The sequence below is a fragment of the Anas platyrhynchos genome, chromosome 9, assembly GCF_047663525.1.
Source record: "Anas platyrhynchos isolate ZD024472 breed Pekin duck chromosome 9, IASCAAS_PekinDuck_T2T, whole genome shotgun sequence".
Classification (NCBI taxonomy): Eukaryota; Metazoa; Chordata; class Aves; order Anseriformes; family Anatidae; genus Anas; species Anas platyrhynchos.
This window is the reverse complement of record NC_092595.1, coordinates 1377798-1400727: the sequence shown is the minus strand read 5'-3', so window position 1 is coordinate 1400727 and position 22930 is coordinate 1377798. Positions and strand designations below refer to the sequence as shown.

The window sequence follows — 22930 nt, the reverse complement described above, 5'->3', positions numbered from 1 at the left end:
CTCTCACTTTTACTCTTCTCTCAGAGTCCCCAGAAGCACACAGGACACCTCACGGTCTGTGCAGGACCTGTACGCTGGAGATCAGTCAGCCTACACACGCCTGTTACCAGCCAGCACACCTAGCAAGTGATGCGAGAGGGAGCGAGGACAGACAGACAGACAGAAAGTAATTTCGTAACATTTCAGCATTGCTCTTTTGGAACTCAACATTATTGCCATGGGCTAATACGTCAAACAATATAGAACAGGCTTAACAGTACACAACAGATACACATTAATTCCACAACTCAACAGTACCCACTACTCCATTTGGCAAAATATTTATTTATAATAAATCTGTTCAAAAGCAGTTGGTCACAAAGTATTCTTTTTACATTTTTAGGCTGTAACAATGCTTTTGGTAGAAGTAAATAAACTGTCTCTTTATACACAGTGTACAAAAACAAAGAGACGTTGAAATGACAGTTACAATAAACCACATGGAAACGCGAAGGAACAGTAAGACAAAGGCCAAAGCAAAAGGAATCTGTCTGCGCACAGGCAACGCTGCCAGGATCATTTACCCGTACAAATCCTCAGCCCCGCTCAGTTATTCCCACACAGCTCTAAACTGCAGATTTACGCTCCAGGAGGAGTCGGATGGGATGTAGCAGCTCCAGTCACTCTTTCACAGTACTGCATGTCAACACTGGGAATGGTTTCTGATATGGTTTAGACTGCACACAGTACTTCAATAAAAAAAAGTTAATTACTCCCACTCTGTAGTTCCTGGTGGTTTTGATGTCAAGTCATACATCACCCGAGAAATGCCAGGAATCTTCTTTATCTCCACAACCATTTTTAACACAACCTATTGTGGTGGAAAAAAGAAAAAAAAAAATCAGAAAAAAAAAAAAACACGTAATGCAGGCCTGATGAAAACTATCCTACAAAAGATTAAAAAAGGAAAACTTTGTTCATCCTAATTTTGCCATGAACGGGAGAGAAAAAGCCTATAGCTATTAGAATATTACCACCAGTTAAGAAATGAAAACAACTTGAAGGAAACCTCTAGCTTATGATATCTGCAGCTATGTTCAGAACTTGCTGATTTCTGGCACTGGTAATAAACCAGCGTCAAACACAATACGCTTCCCTTAAGGTAGCAGCTCTTCAGCTTCCAAATGATTTCTTGGAAATTACCTTTTATTGTATACTGCTAGATTTTGCTATCAGTCATTTTCAGGCATTTTTCAGACCCTTGTCTCCAGCTGACCCACACTCAAACACAAAATAGCAGCCAGAGTGCAAGGATGAACTTTTAAAGCAAAAAAGGGAGCTCTAAAGTTTAAAAAATAACAGAAAGAAGCATCTATGGGAAAGAGTTTCCACTGGCAGTTGTTCTCCAGAGTATGGTATTTCGGCTGAGCTGTGCTGGAAAGCCTGTAAGATTGTCACTTCCAGCAGAAACCACTGTCAGCTTCTCATTTTGTTAGCTCTTCCCAGAGCACCACCACACCTTTCCCAACCACCACGAGCAAAAATGAGATCCTCTCCCAGAAGAATCAGAATCAAGACAAGCAATCAAGAAACGGAGAAGAAAGGCAGAACAAGTCACCTACAGCACCAGATCATTCTGAAAAGAAACTTGAACACCTGTATTCGTATTACCTCTTCTGGGATCTCATTACCAGGAGTTGCTGCAATACCAGTCATGAAGTCGCTCGTGATGAAAGTTCGGATAACCACGGATCGTTGACAAGAAGGTTGTTTCTGTAGGGGGTCTCGATCAAAATGCAATGGTGTCAAGATTATTGGCATCTGGCTAATTTTTCCGGCGTAACCTTCAAAAAAAATCGTTTTGTTTTGGTTTAAAACCCACAAACATGATAGAAGTTCTACCACACTTCCCTACACGTACTCCAAACGCTACACTAAGAGCTCCAATAACACAGAAGGATCCACGGTAGTTCTACAATCTTTTCACTGCCACGCCTCAGAAGATCCCACTGATTATCCAATTATGTAATTAGCGGTGTATACACTGAATTGCCACTTGAAATAATCTTCAGCGTTTGCAGGCATGCAGAACAAAATTAGGAAATCTCTGTTAACCCTGTAATTGTCCATGGTTGCAATTCAGGATCTAATTCCTTCCAACCCAGCATAAGCATGCAATTCCAGCTATTCCCACATCAAGCCCAACAAACAGTCACTCCCATAAAAAATGCATCTTTTGAGAAACTTTTAGTCTTCATCAGTGAAACCAAGACAAGAGCAACTGCCATGGTAGAGTGCTTTAACACTTAGCAATTCCCTCTTTAACTTCCAGAGAAAGTAGTTGATGTCTTCGACATATTTAAAATAAAGTTTTTAATTTTCTCGGTTGCTGGTAACTCCAGATGCTTTCTTGTTGTTTGCTTTAATATGCCCTTCTGAAAGCCAATACCCAGAACCCTAGATGTCACTTGAAATTACCTAGAGGTTTGAGATTCAGGTGCGTGGCAGAGTGCCGAGGCACTCTGACACTGACACGGGGTCTCACAACTCGGCTTGCACCAGCCTGACCTGCCAGCACTAACCCAAGCCTTATTGTGTGGACTGACTCACTCAAAGCCAAGCATCACCAAGAGCGAGACAAATCTCTGATTTTACAGCTGTAACTGACAGCATTATCATAAGATTTTGAGGCTGTTTTTGTACAAATTATGGTAAGAGAGCCTTGCAAGCAGAATATGCATTTTCAAAAAGATATCCTTTGGAACTTGATTTTACAAAATATACACTTTGGATGAACTGCTCCCTAGGCGTACATCACACATATATCACATCTTCAGCTGTTATTAAGGAAAAACAAACAAAAACAAAAACCAAACCCAAACCTCAGAACTCCTACGTTCCTAGAATCAGCCTGTCACATTCCAAAAAGAACTGAATTGTCCCTTAGCATCGTGGGATGTTAAATGTTTAAAAAATATTATGCCATCTACTAGCCTCAAGTGGCTGGATTTACAAATACAGTACCTGCTTTAAATTAAAAAAAAAACACGAAACCACTTTGGCACAGGTGGTTTGCACCATCACCATTAAGAACTTAGTATTTGGTCTCTTCTTTCCACATAAAAGCACGGTTTTGAAACCATGCCAGGTGTTTTCACATGGTTCATTTACTTCATACAAATACTGATGACTGAATCATCAGCAAGGAGAAATATCTGCTTGACTATTTGGTTGACTTTCTTTGCTTTGGTATTTGACTTTCTGGTGGCTAACGGTGGCTTTTGCAGCAGTTTCACACCTCTGAGCTGTGTAAGGTTTCAGAGGCAAACCTCCACCCTTACGAGGAGAAGAGAGTCCTGTGTGGGAGAACTGGGAGCAGATCAGGGGGAGGCAATACCCGGCTGTGAGAAAGTTCTCCTCTAGCTGCGGTGTGAAGGATCTTGAAACAATAGTCTAATTCATGGGACTAGGCTAAATACCTACCAGACTCCCTGAGAATATTGTGAGCCTCAAAATCAGCTTGACGTAAAGTGCTGAGGACTCCTGTTGTCAGAAACGTGGGCGTGACATCGGTGGGAGGCTCTTTGACTGGTGGACCGAACACATACACAACCCTGAAAAACAAGCCAGATGGCAGGAACACGTTTTGTTTAAGTGGAATGAAACAGCTTGCCTGAAGACTACAGTGTTAGTATCGCAGAAAAGATAATGAAACCTGAAAAAAAAGCTGAATATCTGATTTTGCTCCTTAGCCACTAGCTAGAACTTAATATAACTTAATGGATATGCTCTATAAACATGAGTACAAGCTTTGCAAGTCAAATGTACTCATTTATTTTGGTTTGCTAGAGCCTGGCAATAGCCCCGCTGTTACTTATTCAGTTTTTCAGAGGATTATTCTCTTGCAATATTAACTCAGTGGTATCACAGATGTTTTTTCAGTTTTACTTTGATGTCAGTAAAAGTTAAGATTATGCTAAGAAAGCTACTTAAGTACTTACAATTTCTATCTTCTGCCCTATGAGGAAGCCACCAAAGCCACATCATTGAACAGTAAACCTTGTTTGTTAAGGAATAGCTGTGTTTTCATCACAGGGCACTAACACTGTTGTTTACAAATCTACATCACTACATCTGTTAAATTATCTTCTGAATTCAAGCCAGTCACAACAACTTGATCATTTTAATCTGTTTCATACATTCTTGAACAAAAAGCAAAGTACAACACTGACCGACTGGCCTCACAGAAAGATTTACCACGATGCATTCACACAAGTTGTTTGAGTTTGTAGATACAAATCAAGAACGCTCATCTAAAATCCAAAGCAGGAAAATATTCAAACCTCACATTCCCTATTTTTGTTTGTAGTATGAAGCCTGCAAGCATAACTGGGCAGGAGCCCAACTATTTCAGCACACTCCTCAAACTGCCAGCTTTCCCAGCTCCCTTCAATGTCTCTATCAACACCAACAAAAAAATCTGAGAAACACACCCTGATCCAGCAGAGGTGCCAGGGAAGTGGTACATTCAGGAGGGAAGCATTAAACCCAAAAGGAGCTTAAAGACAACAGCAATGTTGTAAATGCAGCACAAACTTTTACATTGCACACACAATCCTGATTTCATGCCTTCTTTCGTTCCCTCTGCACATGAGTTTCTTCCAACTGAAGGTCTCACCCCAAGATCAGCAGCTCTTTCAGCAGGTGTCACTTAAGTGACAAAATTAAGCTTTGCTGTAAGCAATTATAAACATCTCTGTCAGAAAGTCTACAGCTGGGCAAGGAGGATTTACGTTCTCTCTGGAACTGACTTAATGTCTACGCAACTTCAGAAGAAAATGTATATTCACAAGAAGCATCAATTAAGATTAAAGTGCCCAGCTTTGGAGCTTTTCCTTATACCACTGGAGTTGACAGTCCTATGTAGATTCCCTTTCTGACACAAAGCAAGATGCCGCATGGTATCACAGCTCATCAACAGGCTCGGCATCTTTCAAAAAAGATTCTGCCTAAGTTAATTGCAAGTTGTCTAATCAAGTGCTTAAAATGAGGAGCTAAACTTTGAGTTTCTTCAAGTTAGTGATTCCAGAAATAAACCTAAGCTTGGATCAGTTGTGCATTTGTAACCTCCGTATAGGACACATATTATGTGTAGAAGTTATACCAGAGATTAAACAGGAGAGTGCTCGTGAGTGCAAAGCTTCCATCTATTAAGTAGACCATCAGAAATAAAGACAGTTCAATTCTGAACAGCGAATACTTACCTGTTTATGTTGTGGCACATGCGTGGTATGAGTCTGGCAAGAAACATAAGAGACTCCCAGTGTGGAACATCTTTACTAGAGATCCCACAGACATAGCTATAGGAGCGACAGTCACCCTATAAATTAAAAAAAAAAAAAAGTAATTGAACATGAACTTCACTGCCAAAATAATTCACGCTACCTTTCCCATTCATCCTGCGAGTTACAGGACCATACTGTGTGTCAACACTTAGCAGACATTAAGCTGCTGAAATCAGTTTGCTCAGAGACACCAAATAAGTGAGAAAAATCAGAGTAAGACTGACCTCTCATCAGCTAACACAAGCACACAAAAGGGAAGCTTTCAGAATGGAAAGATTCAGACAAGGTGGTCAGACCACAGGGATTGACTGAATATTGGGATTTTGAGGGCACCAGCTGAGAAAGGCCTGCAGCAAAGTGCAGAAATCTGCTGGTGATATTGCTGCTTAAAACAGTGACAAGAGCTGACTGCAAGGAGTTACAGAAGAGATGCAAGATTAAGCAGCTGATAATAAAGGTTGTAATTCAATACTGATAATGCAAAAAAAGACACCTGACAGCTATGATCACTGAGTAAAGAAATCCTCCAAGTTATTATATGCAATTCCATGAGAATGCCAGCTCAGCATTTAGTGACAGAAATACAAAGGACCACCCACAAAAACTCCCATGGCATTGGCAAAGGAGTGAGAGGGAATAAAACACTATGCTACAGATTCAAGTGAACAAACATGTTCCAATGCAGAAAGATGCTTTTTTTTTTTTTTTTGACCAACTTAATCTAGGACTCCTCGGCCTTGAAGGAGGCAACAGGATTATGGCAGAGGTCTACAAGATTACGAACAGCCTGAAGAAACTGCCTGTGGTAAGTGATCGACGTTATTCAGCAGTAATGACATCCTCAAATACCGTACTTGGCATTTACCCATGTGTCTGCTCAGATCTCTTGACATCTGTGCGCTACCAGTGCTGACAAGCAATAATGACACAGGTACCATCTCCTTTTGATGTTTATTTTCCAGAGTCAAGCCCTTTCTTTTTAACCTTACAGCAGCAATTCTTAAGCTTCACAGCAGTCTACCATGCTGCTAGGAAGCAGCTTTAAGAATATCCCTAGAATGAATTCATTTACCTGCACTCCCACGGTTTTGATGGGTAACAAGAAGGCATTCAGTGAATGTAGGCTTGTGATCTGCATCAGCTTCTCCTGATCTTCTTCAGTTGTACATGCTTTGACCCTTTGCAACAAAGTATGTGGCTGTGCAATGATGCAGAAAAATAGCTTTTAAGTAAAGCCCTCAAACACTCAAACAGAACTTACACAATGCAAGTGAAATTAAGTAGCTGCCTAAAGTTAGTCCTCAGTTAGCCCTTGGAACTGTTTACAAGATACCTTTCATTTACCAACAACTTTTTAGTGAAAGCAATTGCACATATTTTAAGCTGAAGCTCTCCAAAGCCATAGGTGAAGGTCTTTTTCTCTGTTTATTCTCTCTTTCTCAAAGCTGTATTTCTCACGCTTGTGGTTTACTTCAGGTACAGAACAAAGCAGTATCACGTTACAGAACACTGCAATCTGATACATTTTAAATAAAAAGCTGCTGTAACCATTCCCCCCTTCAGTGTTTCTTCAATAAAGTTCTGGAAGTTGTTCTGACCTTGTAACTTAGAGCTACCTTCTGCTAGTGGCTTTTCAGACCCCTGCAGTTCAGCTTGAGTGAGGAGCTTACAGTAATCAGGAAGGTCACAATAGTCAACAGATTGAGACCTTAAATACCATCAACTAATAATTTTGTTTGGCTGGGACATCTAGCAAGCGCTAGTTTCTCCCTCTTGTGCTTTCATTCAGGCACTCAGTGACTGTCAGGGCATGCAATCCTAAGAAGTTACAAGTATTTCAGGGAGGGAAAATCTTTTTCTGATATTGTGTGATTTGAAACATCTCCAGAAATCCTAACCTCCATGAATTTTAACTAAAACAGAATTTATTTACTATTTGAAAGGTACACAAACTTCCATTTTCCAGAAGTTGCTCAACACTTGCCATAGCCATGGCTCTAAGAATTCTACTGCACAACACCACATGGCTTCAAGGGAGTTGGACTGGAATACATTATTCCCGAAGTGCACAAATAAGTAGTTTTGAACTTTCAGAACCTTCAATCTTACAGCAGTGTGCTACAGAATTACAGTACTTTTGTGTATATTAGAATTGAGCAGTTTTGTTACCTTCTTAACACTTGCAGAAAAGTCTGCAACTATTTTCAAAATGTTGTTTGTTTCAGGGAAGTCTTTGCACACGTAAGGTTCCTCAGCACATATCACTCTGATTGCCAGACCAGGACCTGCAGCATAAAGTTGAAAAAACATTATGCTAAATAACACTGAAGCTGACTTTAACCTAAAACAGTAACACCATCTGGACTCTCAGGTCAGTCATTAAGTACAGTATCGCTTGCCATCATACCTATACTTACACTGCCTTAGCACCCTACAAACCAAACCAAAACCATAAGCAAGCAGTTTATTCTGGAACGGGATTTCTGATCAATATAGGTACGCATTATTTACCTACACTTTCAATTGGCTGTTGGTGTAAAGCAGCAGTTAGTGGTGACGAAGCGTGGTGCAAGCTAAAGCAAATGGGAACCTCCGCCTTCCTTCCCTTTGCTAGGCAGCTTGGATGAAAGAGCTGGTTATATTATAGTTGAGTCTCCACTGTTTTAAAGACCCCTGAAGGCTATTCAACCTTTTAACTACTTGATCCAAAAGGAAATGTAATTTGCTGGAAATGCCTGAATACAGTTTCTTTAATTTCATGCGATGCTGGTGCATTAGCAGGATAGCCTATGCACTCTGCCAGTGGCTACTACACACCCTGCAGGACAATTTGAAAAACACGAAAAGAAAAGCATACCCCTCTTAAAAGGATGTGGACTTTGTTATATTATATACTTTGATGCTTTCTGGTCGAGAACTGTTGCTGTTATTCTCCATGCAATCGTTTTCAAAACAGCAACTGCCCCTGAGAAGGGCAGGCAGCCATTGGCCATTATTTCAAGTAAGACACACTTGACAGCTTAGACAGCATTCAGCTGCACTTCACTGATAATTCTTGCTTTGGCTTATACAACTAAAAAGAAACAAATACAGCTATAAGAGAACTCAATTATAGATCTTTTCTTTTAATCACTATACATAATAAAGCTGCTCTCAAACACTTCTCCTGAAAAAAAGATCCTGCTTAAGTAAGCTGTGATCCTGCTCAGTAAATCCATCAGTTTCGTTCTATGTTTAGAGTTCAGTTTTATGCTCCCACATAAATCTATTCTGCAGGTTAAGCATCTTCTAAACAGCACTGAGGCCACCCGTAGCCTTTCACTAAGTAGCACAGACTCTCATACCTGGGAAGGGATGCCTTGAAACCAGCTCCTCGGGAAGACCAAGCTCCCTTCCCAGCACTCGTACTTCATCTTTGTGAAAGTCTTTCAGAGGTTCTATTACTTTACCCTAAAACAAAACAAAAAGAAACAGTGATTTACACTCTAGCTCACAGATTTAAACAAAAAGCCTCAAATGTTTAGGTCACGGCAGTCAAATTGGCCTGCTTTTCACAGCATCAGCTGCCAACACTTACATAAACACTGGAAAGGAACGTTCATATGAATGTAGGCTTTGTAGAACAGTTACAGGAGAGGGGATTAGACAGGAAAGTTTGTGTGTGTGCCAAAGCTATCAATGGCTCAGTCAGTGCAAATACACCTGTAGGCCAAGCTGGTTCTGACTGTCTTCAGAAATTCACTGTTCTTCTCTTCACCAGATGTTCAAACCACTCTTAAAAGCCTCGAAAACACTTCGTAGAGTGATGAATATTACAAGTGCAGATCATGCAAGGTAACTGTCTCCTGCGACTGGTCACTTACATGGCACTTACTAGGAACAGAAACTTCCAGCAGGGTTGCTATGTGATTGATGTCTCATGTGCTGGTTCTTTCTTAGAGTATTTTTAATAGCCAGAGTGTTCACCATTCTAATGCCAGAAAAGGCAAAATGGTGCAGTCTCCTACGCTTGCTTTATATGCTCATATTTAAGACTGCTGCATGAGAAATGTATTCAAAAAGCTTTTCTGGACTTTAGACTATGCTAATCCACTGTGAATACCATCAAAAAGACAGGGCATGGGCTGCACATCTTCAGACTGTCTTCTGTCACCAGTTCAATCCCCCGTGTTTGCACTGTCTGCAAATTCCCCATCTTTACCCCCAGGTGTACATGCGAGCCCATTTCAGAAGGATCTGTGGGATCTTAAATTGACAGCTGGCAAACAGATGGTGCACCTCCACATACTGCTGGCAGAGAGCTGACCAGGCTACCAGTGACCTGATGCAGAAGCTGCTTAAGAACAGAGAGAGCTGATCCCCGTAGGCAGCTGAAAGAGCTTTCCCTAGCTTTCACCTCACTTAAAAGCGTTGTTCTCATTCTCTCTCAAGGGAGGAGAATTCCAGGCCTGTCGTGCTGAACGCTACCAAGAAGTTCAAGAGCAGAATTTCAACTGGAGCTGACAATCATTTCACTAAAGCACCCTCACTGCTGTTGCTTGAATCCCTAATGTGCTTGAGCTGGGCAATCAATGCCGTTACAAAAGGCTGCCTAATGATTGATGTTCTGACCAGGATACAAAGGGAAGAGTAAGTGATCCATTACATCATGAACTCCAGCTGAATCAGCCTAAAATCGTCTGAAAAGCCTTTACGTACTGTTCTGCATTTGGTATTGGTTTTTATTGAGACATAGGCTTGTTTTGAGTGTTAAAAACACAAAAGAGCAAGGAAAAAGTTTTCAGCTTGCCATTATGAGCAGCATTGCTCACATGGAAGGAATCCGCACTCAATCTGTTGATATTTTCCCCAGTATCCAATGCTGGACAACAGCGAAAGAATTCTGACTACTGTGAGAATGCAGCAACTAGAAAGAAGCGTAATAAATTACAACATACTAGAATAGAACCTAAACAACCTCACAGTTATAGGGCCACATCAACACAGGCCAGCTATACCAGCAAAACTTTCCAGCACATTTTTGGTAATCAGCTTCCTATCTGTGAGAACCAGAAGGAAACAGCAGTATCCTTGTTTTCATTTACCTCCTCTCTTAACTTCCGAATCAGCTCTGTGTCATTATGATGAGTTTTGATGACTTCAGCTTTGCCACTTGCAACAAGGGAAGCGCTTTCAATGAGATCAGGTCTGAGGGTACCCTGAGCAAGAAACACCTCTTCAGGTTTCAGGTTCATCTCTCCGATAACTTCATTGGCAATCTGTAAGATGTACAGAAGAAAAAGAGAATGGTTTTGATCCACTTTTCAGTTACCAAAGGTCTAAATAGATTGTTCCTGACAATGCTACTGAGCTGCTGAAACATGAACAATAAACACAAAGACTAATCATGACAGTAGCCTACGGCTCAAATTCACCCCTAAAGCCATGCTTTTATTTTTTAAAAAAAGCAAATGGAAAGAGTATCTTGAGAGCCCAGGAACACCAGTGTTTGTTAAGCATTATGTTCTCCCTGCATCACCAGTACTGACAGCTGACATGAGAAATGGCAAAACAACAGAAGTGTGCCCAAATTTGAGTTACTTACCCTTTTGGTGAGGAATCAGTACATAAAAGTCAATGCCACAGGAACAAATGGCCAACCAATATAATATACCTAAAGATGCTGGTGGGTCTAGTGCACTGTTTGTTACTCATGCTATGACCACTCATTGTCTGACAAAAATTTCAGGCTCAGAGTAATGCACTAACATCTTTATAGGTCACCTACTACTTGTACGACCATTGATGCCACTGAGTGCACAGAGCTTTAAAATGAAACAGTCTGAGGTAAAAAAACATATCTAGAAATCATTAAAAAATAAATAATAATAATTATACACATTACCTTAACAAAGGTGTCACCGATAATTTTTCTTTTTTCTTCAGGACTTGTAGTCATATTTAAGGTCTTGCTGATTCTTTTACGTGGAGTTCTGTCTTCATCAGAGATTGGCAGAGTTGTTGTACCGTTATAGAACGAATGAGCTGCATTCACCACTGCATGAAATTACGGGAATTTGTTGCCAAAATCAATAAAGATTTGTATGTAAGATTGCAAAAAATAAGAATTACTACTGTTTAAAAAAAACAAACACGTTTCAGTCATTTAACTATTGTTTGCATTAAATAGGCCTGTTTGATACCTCAACAATTAACTGCTACAAAAGTATCTTATTTCTTTTATTAACATACTCTGGAGGGCAATTTTTTCTTATTGTGAGGCTAGGCAACAGGATGAAAGTTTAGTTCTTGTCTCCCCTCTTAGATAGGTGCTTTATTTAAATGGTTACAGGATAGTTATTTCCCCAAGGCCCTTCTGCAGCTGCAATTAAATGATACACTATTTACTCATGGTACATTATCCCTCTTCATTTAGAGAGGCTCTCAACGCAGAGATCAGCTGGGAGGTTCTCCGGCATCTTTTACCAGCACTGAACTCCACAACCTCCAGAAGGAGCATTTCCAGTAAAGGGATTCCCTTCCTTAGTCTCTCTGGCAGCCTGCCAGCACCCAGATTAATCTGTTTGGAGAATGCAAGAATAAGGCCTAGCTTTTCACTAAAACAAAACAACAACAAAAAGAATCCTGCATCGATGTGTGCAGAACAAACTCTGCCCTTCACCGCATTAGGATTTTACAGGTCAAGCTGCCAGATGCTGCTGTGGAAGCTCCCTGCACCGTTTCACACTGGCAGCCCAGCGGAACGCGTTGCTCACCTAGAACCATGCTTCCTGACCAAAACACAAGACAACAACAACACTACTCACAGACAGCCCCAGGAAGAGGCAGCTATAGCTTATAAAACAAACGAGCCAGACTGTATAAAGCAGCTCTCATCAGCCACACAATCCATACATAAAATGTCTTCTCTGACTTCCTTCTTTGGGCACCAAAAGCTCTAAACCTTATCAGCCAAGACAAGGCACCTTCCCACCCTCTCCAATGTAGTGCTTGAAGTCATGAGACTGCTTCTCAACAAGCGACTCCACAAGCAACTAAAGAGCACCCATTTAGAAACTGGGAGAGTGAAAAAGAGCCCTGGGAGGGGATTTCTGGCTATAATGGCATTGAATCACCCACATGAACTCACAGTGCTAAAAGACAATGATATGGGACAAGAAGAGGCCTCAGTGGAGGACTGTTAACCAAGCTACTGAAAAAAACTGCAATCGAATGACTTTTGCAGCAGCTGAAGAGGATTGCTTGTCCACCTGCAGAACAATGACCGAGCATCAGCAGCAGAGGCATGCCCCAGCTGCTATTCACCAGGGACAGAAGAGATGGGTCAGCTCAGGGTACAATCCCAGCACACGAGTTAGGCTTTAATGCTTCAGGTTTGAAATTTTGTGATAGCCTAGGTTGTTCCAGATGAACACCCGTGCTTTGGTACGCAGTCTGTGAACCATGAAAGGTGATTCAAATTGATGAAACAAAATCCTAAATGTACATTTTAGGAGATGAGACACATCATTAGTGGTATCAAGGATATTTAAGGAAATTATGGTACCTTTAACTTGAATACCGAGTTTTTTGAGTGCCTCCTCCACTGACTGACTCTCTCTTTTGCGCATAAATCCGTTATCTATATGTACAGCTATCACCTGATCGCGGTTTAAAGCTCGGTTTAGGAGAGCAGTGCACACTGTTGAGTCCACACCTCCACTGAGTAAAACCTAAGGATGAGGAAAAAAAGGAAAAAAAAAATTGTTCAGCTGTTTAGGGGGAAAGTGTTAACTAATAATTCAGATACAGTTACAAGGATGAAAAACTACTGATTTCCCAGCAATGACTTGGAGGAAAATGAGAAGCCAAACAACATATTGACCCAGTTGTGCAATGGTACAAGCTTTCTCAAACCTGTTTAATGTATTACCCAAACCACGACAATTCTGCATTTTTCAAGTTACCCACATTAACCACGTCAGCATTTCTGTCAGATTGTTACAAATCATCTTTCAACTTCAACTGGATCTACTTACCAGGACTTTAGATGAACCCACTTTCTCTTTGATATCTTGAATGCACTGAAGTTCTCTGTTTTCCACCGTAAAGGTACCACTGCATCCCGCAATATCATAAAGAAAATTCTTCAGGATCATTTTTCCGTTCACTGTAAGGCTAACTTCGGGGTGGAACTGTGCTCCATACAGTTTTTTAGATTCATTCGCTATACCTTAAATGGTGCAAAGAAACGAGGATAGCAAAAGAGTTGGAAGTGAAATGCATATCCACACAGCAAAAACACACTTTTGCTTCAAATCCATTAAGCTCTACTTTTGAAACTGCATGTCCTTTAAAAATGTTAAAATAAAAAAGGCGAGTTGAAACATTTCGGAGTTGTCACTGGGAAGTCATTCACCAAAATGTGCAATTCATTTGTTTTCTATAAATGATTAATGACATGACAGCGTTCGTAGCAGGAATCTGCTTGCTTCAGTATTAGCAGATCTATTGAGAAATTCAGGAAATCTGATATCTGCCATCCATGCTTCACACTAACACTCCTGATACAAGAAGTTATTTCTTTTTGAAGTTGAAAAGTTGCCCTTCTAACGTAACTAATCTGAAAAAGGAATTTACATAATACTCAGAATTTGCCTACTCTCGCTAATTAGTTATCTGATTTAAGAGCAGTACGTAAAATATTGTTCTCTAACTTCGATAACAAGTTAATCAAGCTGTAATAACTAAACCATGTTTGATTTGTACCATTACAGTGCAAAAACCCCTCCACTTACACTGCACACACTATGGGAGATGTTTTCCTCTCCCCTATCTGAAGGGAATGCAACATTTTATTCTGAAGAGAAACAATACTTGCATGCTTTAAAATAACATAAACGAACTGTAAAAATCTAGTTACATTTTCCTTAAACCACTAATTCAAAACAAGACCACTCATTTTCACGTCTATTTCTTTCTTTATTAGCATGACAACGCAGCATGGAAACAAACACATCCAAGAACTTGCTTAAAACAATTCAACTATTTGGCAATTAAAAAATGGAAATATTCCTTTCCCATTTGGTTCCAATTAGGCACTGTCTGACGTAATTCCTTCCTTTAACAAAGACTACCAAAAGACAATTTCAGGATAAAATAAATACCTGCTATGATGTTCCCAGACTGCGCAACCACTTTGAATCCATCAGCTACTTTATCCACGCTGTCCCCGTGAGTGAGGAGCACAAGCTCTTCCTTCTGAAGGCCCCTAAAGAACAGTGAAAGCATTCCAATCAGCCAGATGCTTTCTGAACATGTGCAGGATTTCCTTAGCAGAAACAGTCATCTCCAACCGAGATCCCTTCACTGAAGCCTCCCTAAGTTCCTGTACAACACAGCCTTCATGCAAGAGGTAGTTTGTCTGAATTCAGAAGGTTTTTTGTGGTTGTTTTAAAACATTCCAACACTGAAACGTCCCCTCTCTGACACACACAGCCATTTAGAGCCAGTCAGGATATGTATTCTCCTGTTTTTTTATTTCACTGAAGCCAATTTGTGATCAAATCAAAATGCCTTCAGGACAGCTCTGGACACCCTAGACTTTAGGCAGTTCTACAGTACCTGCAGAGGGAAAAAGTTAATAAACTTGGACCTTTAGGAATGAATAAAACATCATGATTATTGCAAGGAACTTGAGGGGCGTTGATGAACTACCAAGATATCTGATTTCTTCCTAAGGTGGGAAGGTAGAAAACTAATGGCTTCAGATTTTCTATCACCTTTCAAAAACTAGGTAGGTGCCAGCCAACATAAAGCGATGCACAACCAAGGAGGATGCAAGAGCTTACCACATTCCTGTGCTGCAGTACACCTTCTGGTGCCTCAATGAAGACATTTGACTTTGAATTTCAGGGGTTTATACAACACTTCAAGCAAACATACCCAAGTTTCTAGAGTTAGCTGAGAAGTTATGCCTAAGTATTTGTTTAAACACATAACTTGCTTAGTCACAGTTGTAAAGGTCTTATTGAAATTACATGATGAGCATGGGTGCAATTTCATTTTCCTAAACACACGCTTCCTCTCGCCCAGCCAGCAATCTCCAGGCCAGTATTACCCACATGGCTTTGATCCCTGAAAATGTGCACGTACCTGAACAGCGAACACGTGTTATCCAGAGTGATGTTGAACACTCCGTCTTCTCTAACACTCTTCTTGTGCACTGTACCTCCAAATACTTTATTCATCATCTGCCGAAACAAGAAGCTTATGTGAAAAAGCATGGCACAATTTAATACGGCTTTCATCTTTATAGCTCTGCCTGCAGCTGACAACAGCTCTTGCCCACCAATGCATCCTAAGCTAGTTTTTCATTATTATACTCATCTAAAATCACACTTTGTGAAATGATTATACTCATCTAATATCACACTCTGATGAAATGCCCCTGCATTGGGCTCATTCTCTTTTGCTGACCTTCTGTCAGCATAGCCAGGGACTGCTGCGGCCCACAGAGAGTTACAGACATCCATAGCAGTGGACAACGAGTAAAGATTTGCAAAATAATGCACATTCTGTATTGTACATCTACGTGCACTTACAAATAATTGCTCTGCAAATCAGCTGAGTATCTGATGCCAGTTGTCAGAAAAATTGTGAAGCTGCTGAACAAAAAGCTGTCTCATCTGCCCTTCAGTTAAGGGCTCAGACAGGCTTCAACTTCTCAAGATCTGGCTGCTCAGCTCTGGAGAATAAGGCAACATCTGTCTGATTTTTGTGACCAAGGAGACTTACTGATCTTTGTTACAGCAGAGTAGTACAATTCGCAACAAGTTCGTTCTTTCTAAAATCCAACTTCAAACAACACGATGAGGTATCCGCACTTCAGATTCCAGAATTCTCAAATTAAAGATTTTTTTTCCTTTCAGATATAACTGCTAACTTAAAAAAAAGTTAGTTTCACCTCCTGACTACACTGTTTCATTGCTGTGAGAAGTTATTTAGATTTAGTTTGGTATTGTACTTGCTGTGCTTGACTGATTCCATCCTTTTATTATAAAAGTAGTGGTGTGCTAACACGCACACATTTGATTTCCTTCCATAAAGTCAGCCCTGAGAAACTCCCCTGCTTTAGGCTACCTAACGTGGTTTTTAATTTGCTTGACATTTTAAGGCACTTCCATTTTAATACAGCACACATTTCCCTTTAGAAGAGGGAGTGCCAACATTGTTTCCATAATTGCCAGCCTTTCTCAAGGAGTTTTTCCAGCCATTATTCAGCACCTCTGAAGGCCTAGTAAATTGCTAACCTTGAAAAAACCAACATGCACACGCAGAAGTCATGCACCCAACCTGTCCTATGCCCCCTTGAGAGTTTGTTTCTTCACTCAGCTTGGATCTACTAGATCACTGCAGGGTCACCAGAAGTCATAAGAGGAATAAGTGTTTTGTATAAGTGTTTTGTGCTTTTTTTTTTTTAACCACTCTTAAGAACTATGCTAGAAACACTCTACGCTTGAAAACCAACAGGAAAAACTACTTCTGTTTATGAGGGACACGTTTTTCAGTATCAATTAGATGGCACTAGTTAATGACTGCAAGGTGTATTTATTGTGACAAAAAATGCAGTCTGGAACTCAATTTACAGCAGTAAAACGGGGAGAAAAGCTGCTCATACGGCCGAAGCAAGAGAAGAACACCCAGCATGCTCAGTGACCAATTAGCACCTTAAAAATATCTTTTGCATACACGGCCCAGTGCTTAGGTTGGCAAAGCAGGTCCTGCAGCCGTTCAGCTCTAGCTAGCACCAGAACTGAGGCAGCAGCAGGCAAACAGCTCTCCCCACAGCACCTGCATTCCGTAGCAGATCCCAAGGACTGGTTTTCCTATTGTGAATATCGCGGGGTCGAACCATGGTGCATCTTCTGCATACACAGAGTTTGGTCCTCCGGATATGATGATAGCTCTGCAGACAAGAGATGATTTAATTAACTCAAACACATTGCTTACTTTAAAACCTCTTTATTTGCACAGTGACATTGACTTATACCACTCTTAGTAACTCTGTATATTCTAGGATAGATTCTAATACAGATAGTTCAGCTTTGCTATGCTATAGCTGGCAGAAACAGCAGTTTGCCAAAGCAGTATTTCCTCAGTTTAAACAAAGTCAAATCTAAGCAGTCTTAAAATGTGTCTGTGATTCCAATTCCTAGCCGAGCACTGACTGTGAGGGAAGCAGGACGGCTAGGACCAAGCGCAGGGCATTAACATGAAGACAGAAATACACTGCACACTGCTTGTGCCATCTGGAGGAGAGCTGTGTTCAGAAGAGATCTCTGAATTAGGGGCGAACACGGCCCCTAACTCCCAGCGACTGCACTGCGAGATGCTGCGAGCCAGGCCTTGGGGCTTGCAAATGTGCAAGCGGTTCATGTGGAAAGCGACCACTGCAAGCTGTAAGAGAAAATTAAAGCTTTTACAAGGGGATGAGAGAGCAGGGGCTGGCCGCGAGGCTTTGCAGGTGCTGCACTGCAGCAGGCCCAGCGAGGCCTCAGCCCCGGGCAGCAGCAGGGAACGTCACATCCCTCAGCGAGAAACGCAGCGTGGGCTGGGAGGGAAGCTGTGTGGGGGATTTAGTACACCTCACAAAACGTTTTTTCTACTGTTATTTGGAGGGTTTGCCGCACAGGCCCTGACACAAGCATTTTTTCCATTTTTAGCCAGCAGAAGTGGGCTGTGCTGAGGCGGGCAGGGGGTGTCGCTGCGTCGAAACGTCGTGACACGGCGTCGGCAGCACCTCTGCGGGACACGGGTGTGGTGGGCAGCAGCAGGTGAGCCCCTCCGGCCCCCAGGAAGCAATCCTGTGCCAGGTGGGTGCCACAGGGTGCTGGGGTCTCCTTGGGGACCTCCAGAAGCTGCCAGGACGTGGCCCTGGGCCCCGCTCTGGGTGGCCCTGCTGGGGCAGAGGGACCCGGAGGTGCCTCCAGCCGCAGCCCCGTTGGTTCTGTGAGGCATCTGCTCCAGAGCTGTACATGCAGGTCACTACTTAATATGAATTTAATCTATAGGTGGGGCTAAACTTTTTTAAAATGAAGAATGCCAATGAAAATCCCACAGAACAAAAAGGTTTTCCAAAAATGAACTGGGAGGTGTGAGAGGAAAACGGAGAAAGCCAGCCCAAGCCGTGACCTGCGCCTTCTCAGCCGTGCTCAGAAGTCACTGCAGTGTGGGGTGCAGTTCTGAAAGCCTTACAGCAGCCCCATGTCCTGTTGCACACCTTCTTGCTTTGCTATGCACGCAGCTCGTTCTGCTTCAGCTTAAACCACCTCCAGAGCAGCCTGGACTAGCCTTGGCAAGCCTGCTCCTAGTGGCCCAAAGGCCGTCAGGAGCCACATCCAAATGCCAACAGCAAAACGCACTCATTGCTGTCCAGACCTCAGGATCCACACCACGGGTCTGAAACGTGTCTGAGCACACAGACTGACGCCCCCTCACCCCGCACCTCCAGCTGCTGCCTGGCCAGGAGCACTGGGGAGCGCTCTGCAGCTGCGAGAGCTGCGGGGAAGGCTCTGCAATACGGAAATACAATTTGGCAAAGGCTTCCATCTTGCTTCCCACCTCAAACCTTAGCACAGAGCACAGGGCAGCTCCCAGGCCTGTTTGGTTTTTATCTTTGATGCCAGACGCTGTGACTCGGACACCAGGCTACCCCCACAGCACGTGCAGCCCACATCGAAATGCTGCAGGAAAACCGTGAGCGTGTTTTCACAGTGGTCACTGCATAAAGGCACCCGGCTAGCTCTGGTGTTTGCCACGCTCTCCTGCATGCAGATGATTGACCAGGGCTGGGGACACAAAGTTTAGTGCCCAGTCTGTGTGACTGATAAGCTGAAATCACGACCTCAACCCCGAGAGGTGACCTGGTGAATGGAAAGCATTTTAAACAGCAACTATTTGGCATGACAAAACGCCCGAGAGGTGCAGCAGCTCCCAGGTTTTCCCCTCTGTTTGCAGGAGATCAGTCGAGTTCCTATCTGACTTGCCCTATTTGCTGCCTCACTAATTAGCCTTGATTAGGAAAATGTGATTCCGCAACACAGCGCTGCCGCATCTGTTGTGTGGCACAAGTGAGGAAAGCACGTACAGCCTGCTGCTGGATTGTTAAGGGCTGTGATGGTTTGCAGCCTTCAGGGCATTTACTGTCCCCTCACAAACAGAGGTATACCCCGGCAAGCATAAATAAAAAACCAAAGAAGTGTACGAAGTACTGCATAGCTGCGAGCCCTTTCCTTGCTGCAAACAATGCGTGGCACTTCCAGCTACGTTTTTTCAGTTGCTTCCCAGAAATGGCTTGGCATCGTTTCTCACAACTTCTGCAACGCCCGAGTTACAGTTATTTCAATAGTCAGCTTCTCATCGTCAGAAACCACTTTTAGAAACTCATAAAACTTGTTTGTGTGCCCTGGCTTAACAGGTAAAACAGCAAGGTCATCACAATTTCTGTGGATATTCATTTAAAATGCAGCCTCTTCCATCGTATTTGTAAATGAAAATGATTAAAATGACATTTTAATGCACTGCAACAAGAAGCAAGCGTACAGAAGTAATATTTCTGCCCAGGTTTCACCCAGCAAAACTCGGGTGCTTCCGCAGACAAGCTGAGGGTACAGTCAGGAGCACCTTTAGCCCCCCAGCCCCGCTCTGTGACCTACCGAAAGCCCTGCTCCCGGATGGCGAAGGCTGGCGTCTCCAGGGGGAAGATCTCGGACTGCACGAAGAGCTCGCGCACCCGCCGGTCGATCACCTTCCCGTACTGCGCGCCCGCGTCCAGGATGACGACGGCTCCCTCGTAGTGGTGCTGCCCGTCCTTCAGCTCTCCTCCCGCGTTGTCCGGCTGCAACAGGGCTGGGTCAGCACGGCCCTCCCAGGGGGCACTCACACACCGTCCCCATCCCCAAAACCAAACGTGCTGCAGATTAACTCGGCAGCTTGTCCCCCGAATTAAGGCAGAGCCTTCCACAACGCAGCACCAGGCCCCGCTCACCACCATGGTCACTCCAGCTTCCCCATCCCTCAGCTCTGCGCAGAGCCCAGCGCTCCACGCGGTAATTAGCAGCACAGGGCTTCCCCTCCAAGCAGGGCAGAGGAAAAATGAATTTCCCCCATTACATTGCCTCAGCCGCCAAGCTTTCACTCGACACCACCCCCCGGAGAGTGCAGAGAGGACAAACTGAGAACAGATGCCTCTGCTTAAATATTTAATACATTTTTTTAAAAGCAAGTTTTGAATGCAGCCTTCAAGCGCTGCAGTTTACACATGGGACAAAGCGACAGCTCTCCTCGACCCCGTGGAGGCACTGTTCTACGGAAATGCCCTCACTGCAGGGTCTTCGGGGAAGATGCGAACTCAACCACGCTGCCAGACACCAGGGAATTCACGCGGAAAAACCTCTGCTGCCCACGAAACCTCTCACTTCGGGGTGGTTTTTCCTTAACTTCAAACTTACGCTGTTCCCTTGCCAATGTAACTCGATGAAGGAAAAACTGGGAAGGGTTTTACTTTGGCAAACGCCACCTCAGAACACATTTTGAAGCTCGCAACCATTGCAAGTTTTTATTTTGGCACGCTAAAGATGTTCCGTGTGTTTGCAGCAGGCAACGCAGCCCTCGACCCACGGCTCAGGAGGCTCCTGCTGTTCTAGCCGCCGAGGAAGCCGCCCCAACCTGCAGCACAGCACGGCGTTCCGCATGGCTCTGGTAGCACACAGCCATCAAACTTGGTGCTGTTACCCTTTCTAGTGCCTTTTTTTTTTTTTTTTAAATTAAAAGCCTTGAATCGTACAGCTGCAGAGAGAGCACTGCAGCTCGTGCCATGCAGGGACAGAGCCCTGCCAGCCAGCTGAGGGGGCCAAGGAGAGGGGGCCGCCTCCGCAGGGCAGCTTGTTTTCTATGGTAATAAATACAAAATTAGGAATAAAAGGCTCAAAGGGCAAACTGATGGCTCCTTGAGGCTCCAAGTACTAGCTCGTTGCCAGAGTTTTGCTGGGAGCCCCTTAACACCCTCCCAAGGATCTTGGAAGCCAGCGTCTTACAGCCAGGTTTTTCCTCATGTGATACTGAAGGCATTTGGGCTAAGCTCCAGCACAAGCACTGCCTCACAGGGATGGGGTGAGACGAGCAGCACAACGAACATCTCACCAGGAAAAAAACAACAAAACCGTGCAGTCTTGGCCCAGAAACTGCTCCTCCACCAGTCCCGTAGGTGTGAGCCTGGAGCCACAGCCACCTCCCGGCCCTCCCAGCACGCTGCCTGCTCCCAGCACACATCCCAGCACACATCCCGCCACTTAACCCAGGCACAGAAAGGATTCACCCCCAGCACCACCTGCATGCGGGCAGCAAACCCCAGCACAACGTGGCCGTGCCCCCACGTGAGGCTGCAGGAGCCCCGCAGGGAGCAGGGCCCCACAGGAACACCACCATAAATCCTGGGCAGGGAGGAAGCAGCGAGGCAGGCAGGATCTGGCTTTGGTTATTTAAAGGCACAGCTCCAAGGTTTTGGATCCAAATTTAATAAGGGAAACTCCATTTGATGACATCCAGAAAGAAGCAGATGCTGTCAGTGTGCAGCCAACATGGCAGCACAGCCTCTGCGTCCGTGTGCCGGGTGCGTGCCAGAAGGACGAGGAGGACCTGAGGCAGCCCAATGCCCACAGCACCGGCACGTGGGGAGCCCGGGCTGCAGCCCCTCTGCCTGGTGGGGGGGCTCCAGGCTCTGACAAAAGCTCTTCTGCCCCTCAGAAGGGTTTTAGGCAGAGGGCCTTGTCATCCCCTGCTCTATTCCCAAAAACTCCTGTAGAAATGGCAGGTTTTGGGGAACTGCCACACGTGGTTTGACAGCCCTCGAGGTGGCACCCACCTGGAGGCTTGGGAGAGCAGGGCCAGGGGACAGGCCTTAAACACCCCAAGAGAAAAAGGGGGTGGAAAATCTACATTCAGCTGATTTAAATGACAAGCTTAACCTGGAAACCATCCCATATACGAAGGATTCCTAATGCTAACCCCGCCTGACCACCAACCACCGGCCACACCGACCAACCGACCCGCTCCTGGCTGCCCAGCCCCGCGACCCGCCCCGCACCGTGCCGAGCCCAGCCCCGAGCCGCTCCGGAACGCCGCAGGGTAACGGCCGGGCCCGGACCCCCCCCAGGCTTCCCCTGAGGCGCAGCGGGGCCGGGCTCGGCCCTCCCCGGGCTGGTTTCGCTGCCGCGGCCGGGCCCTGCGGGAGGCCGGGGCCCCTCGGCGGCACAAAGCGGCGGGAGCGAGCAGGCCGCGCCATGTGCCCGCGGCGGGAGGGCGGGCGGGCAGGCGGCGGGCCCGCGGCCGGCCCCGAACTGACCTTGGCGTCTCCATTGCACAGCGCCATGGGGCCGGGGGGGGGCCGGGCCGGAGCCGGGCCGGGGGGGGCCGCGCGGAGCAGCCGCTGCCGAGCAGCGCCGAGCAGCGCCCGCCGCCACCGCCGCCCCGCCGGAAGGGGAGGGGCTACTGAGGGGCGGAACCGGAAGGGGCGGGGCCAAAGGGAGAAGGCGGGGCTTAGCCCAGGGGGCGGAGCGTGGTTGGAG

General features: G+C 44.6%; 1 protein-coding gene across 1 annotated transcript; it reads right to left on the bottom strand.

Moving 5' to 3' along the window:
* Positions 1 to 304: 304 nt before the first annotated feature.
* On the bottom strand, positions 305 to 22863 carry GMPS (guanine monophosphate synthase). The gene is made up of 16 exons (XM_027464497.3): positions 22708 to 22863; positions 20021 to 20202; positions 17157 to 17271; positions 15459 to 15556; positions 14471 to 14574; positions 13343 to 13536; positions 12871 to 13036; positions 11209 to 11360; positions 10409 to 10582; positions 8669 to 8774; positions 7494 to 7609; positions 6397 to 6522; positions 5244 to 5359; positions 3463 to 3593; positions 1651 to 1823; positions 305 to 850 (listed from the first exon to the last, which is right to left on the bottom strand). The coding sequence occupies exons 1-16, from the start codon at positions 22732 to 22734 to the stop codon at positions 749 to 751; spliced, it is 2082 nt and encodes a 693-aa protein (XP_027320298.1). The 5' UTR covers positions 22735 to 22863; the 3' UTR covers positions 305 to 748.
* Between the last annotated feature and the right edge of the window lie 67 nt (positions 22864 to 22930).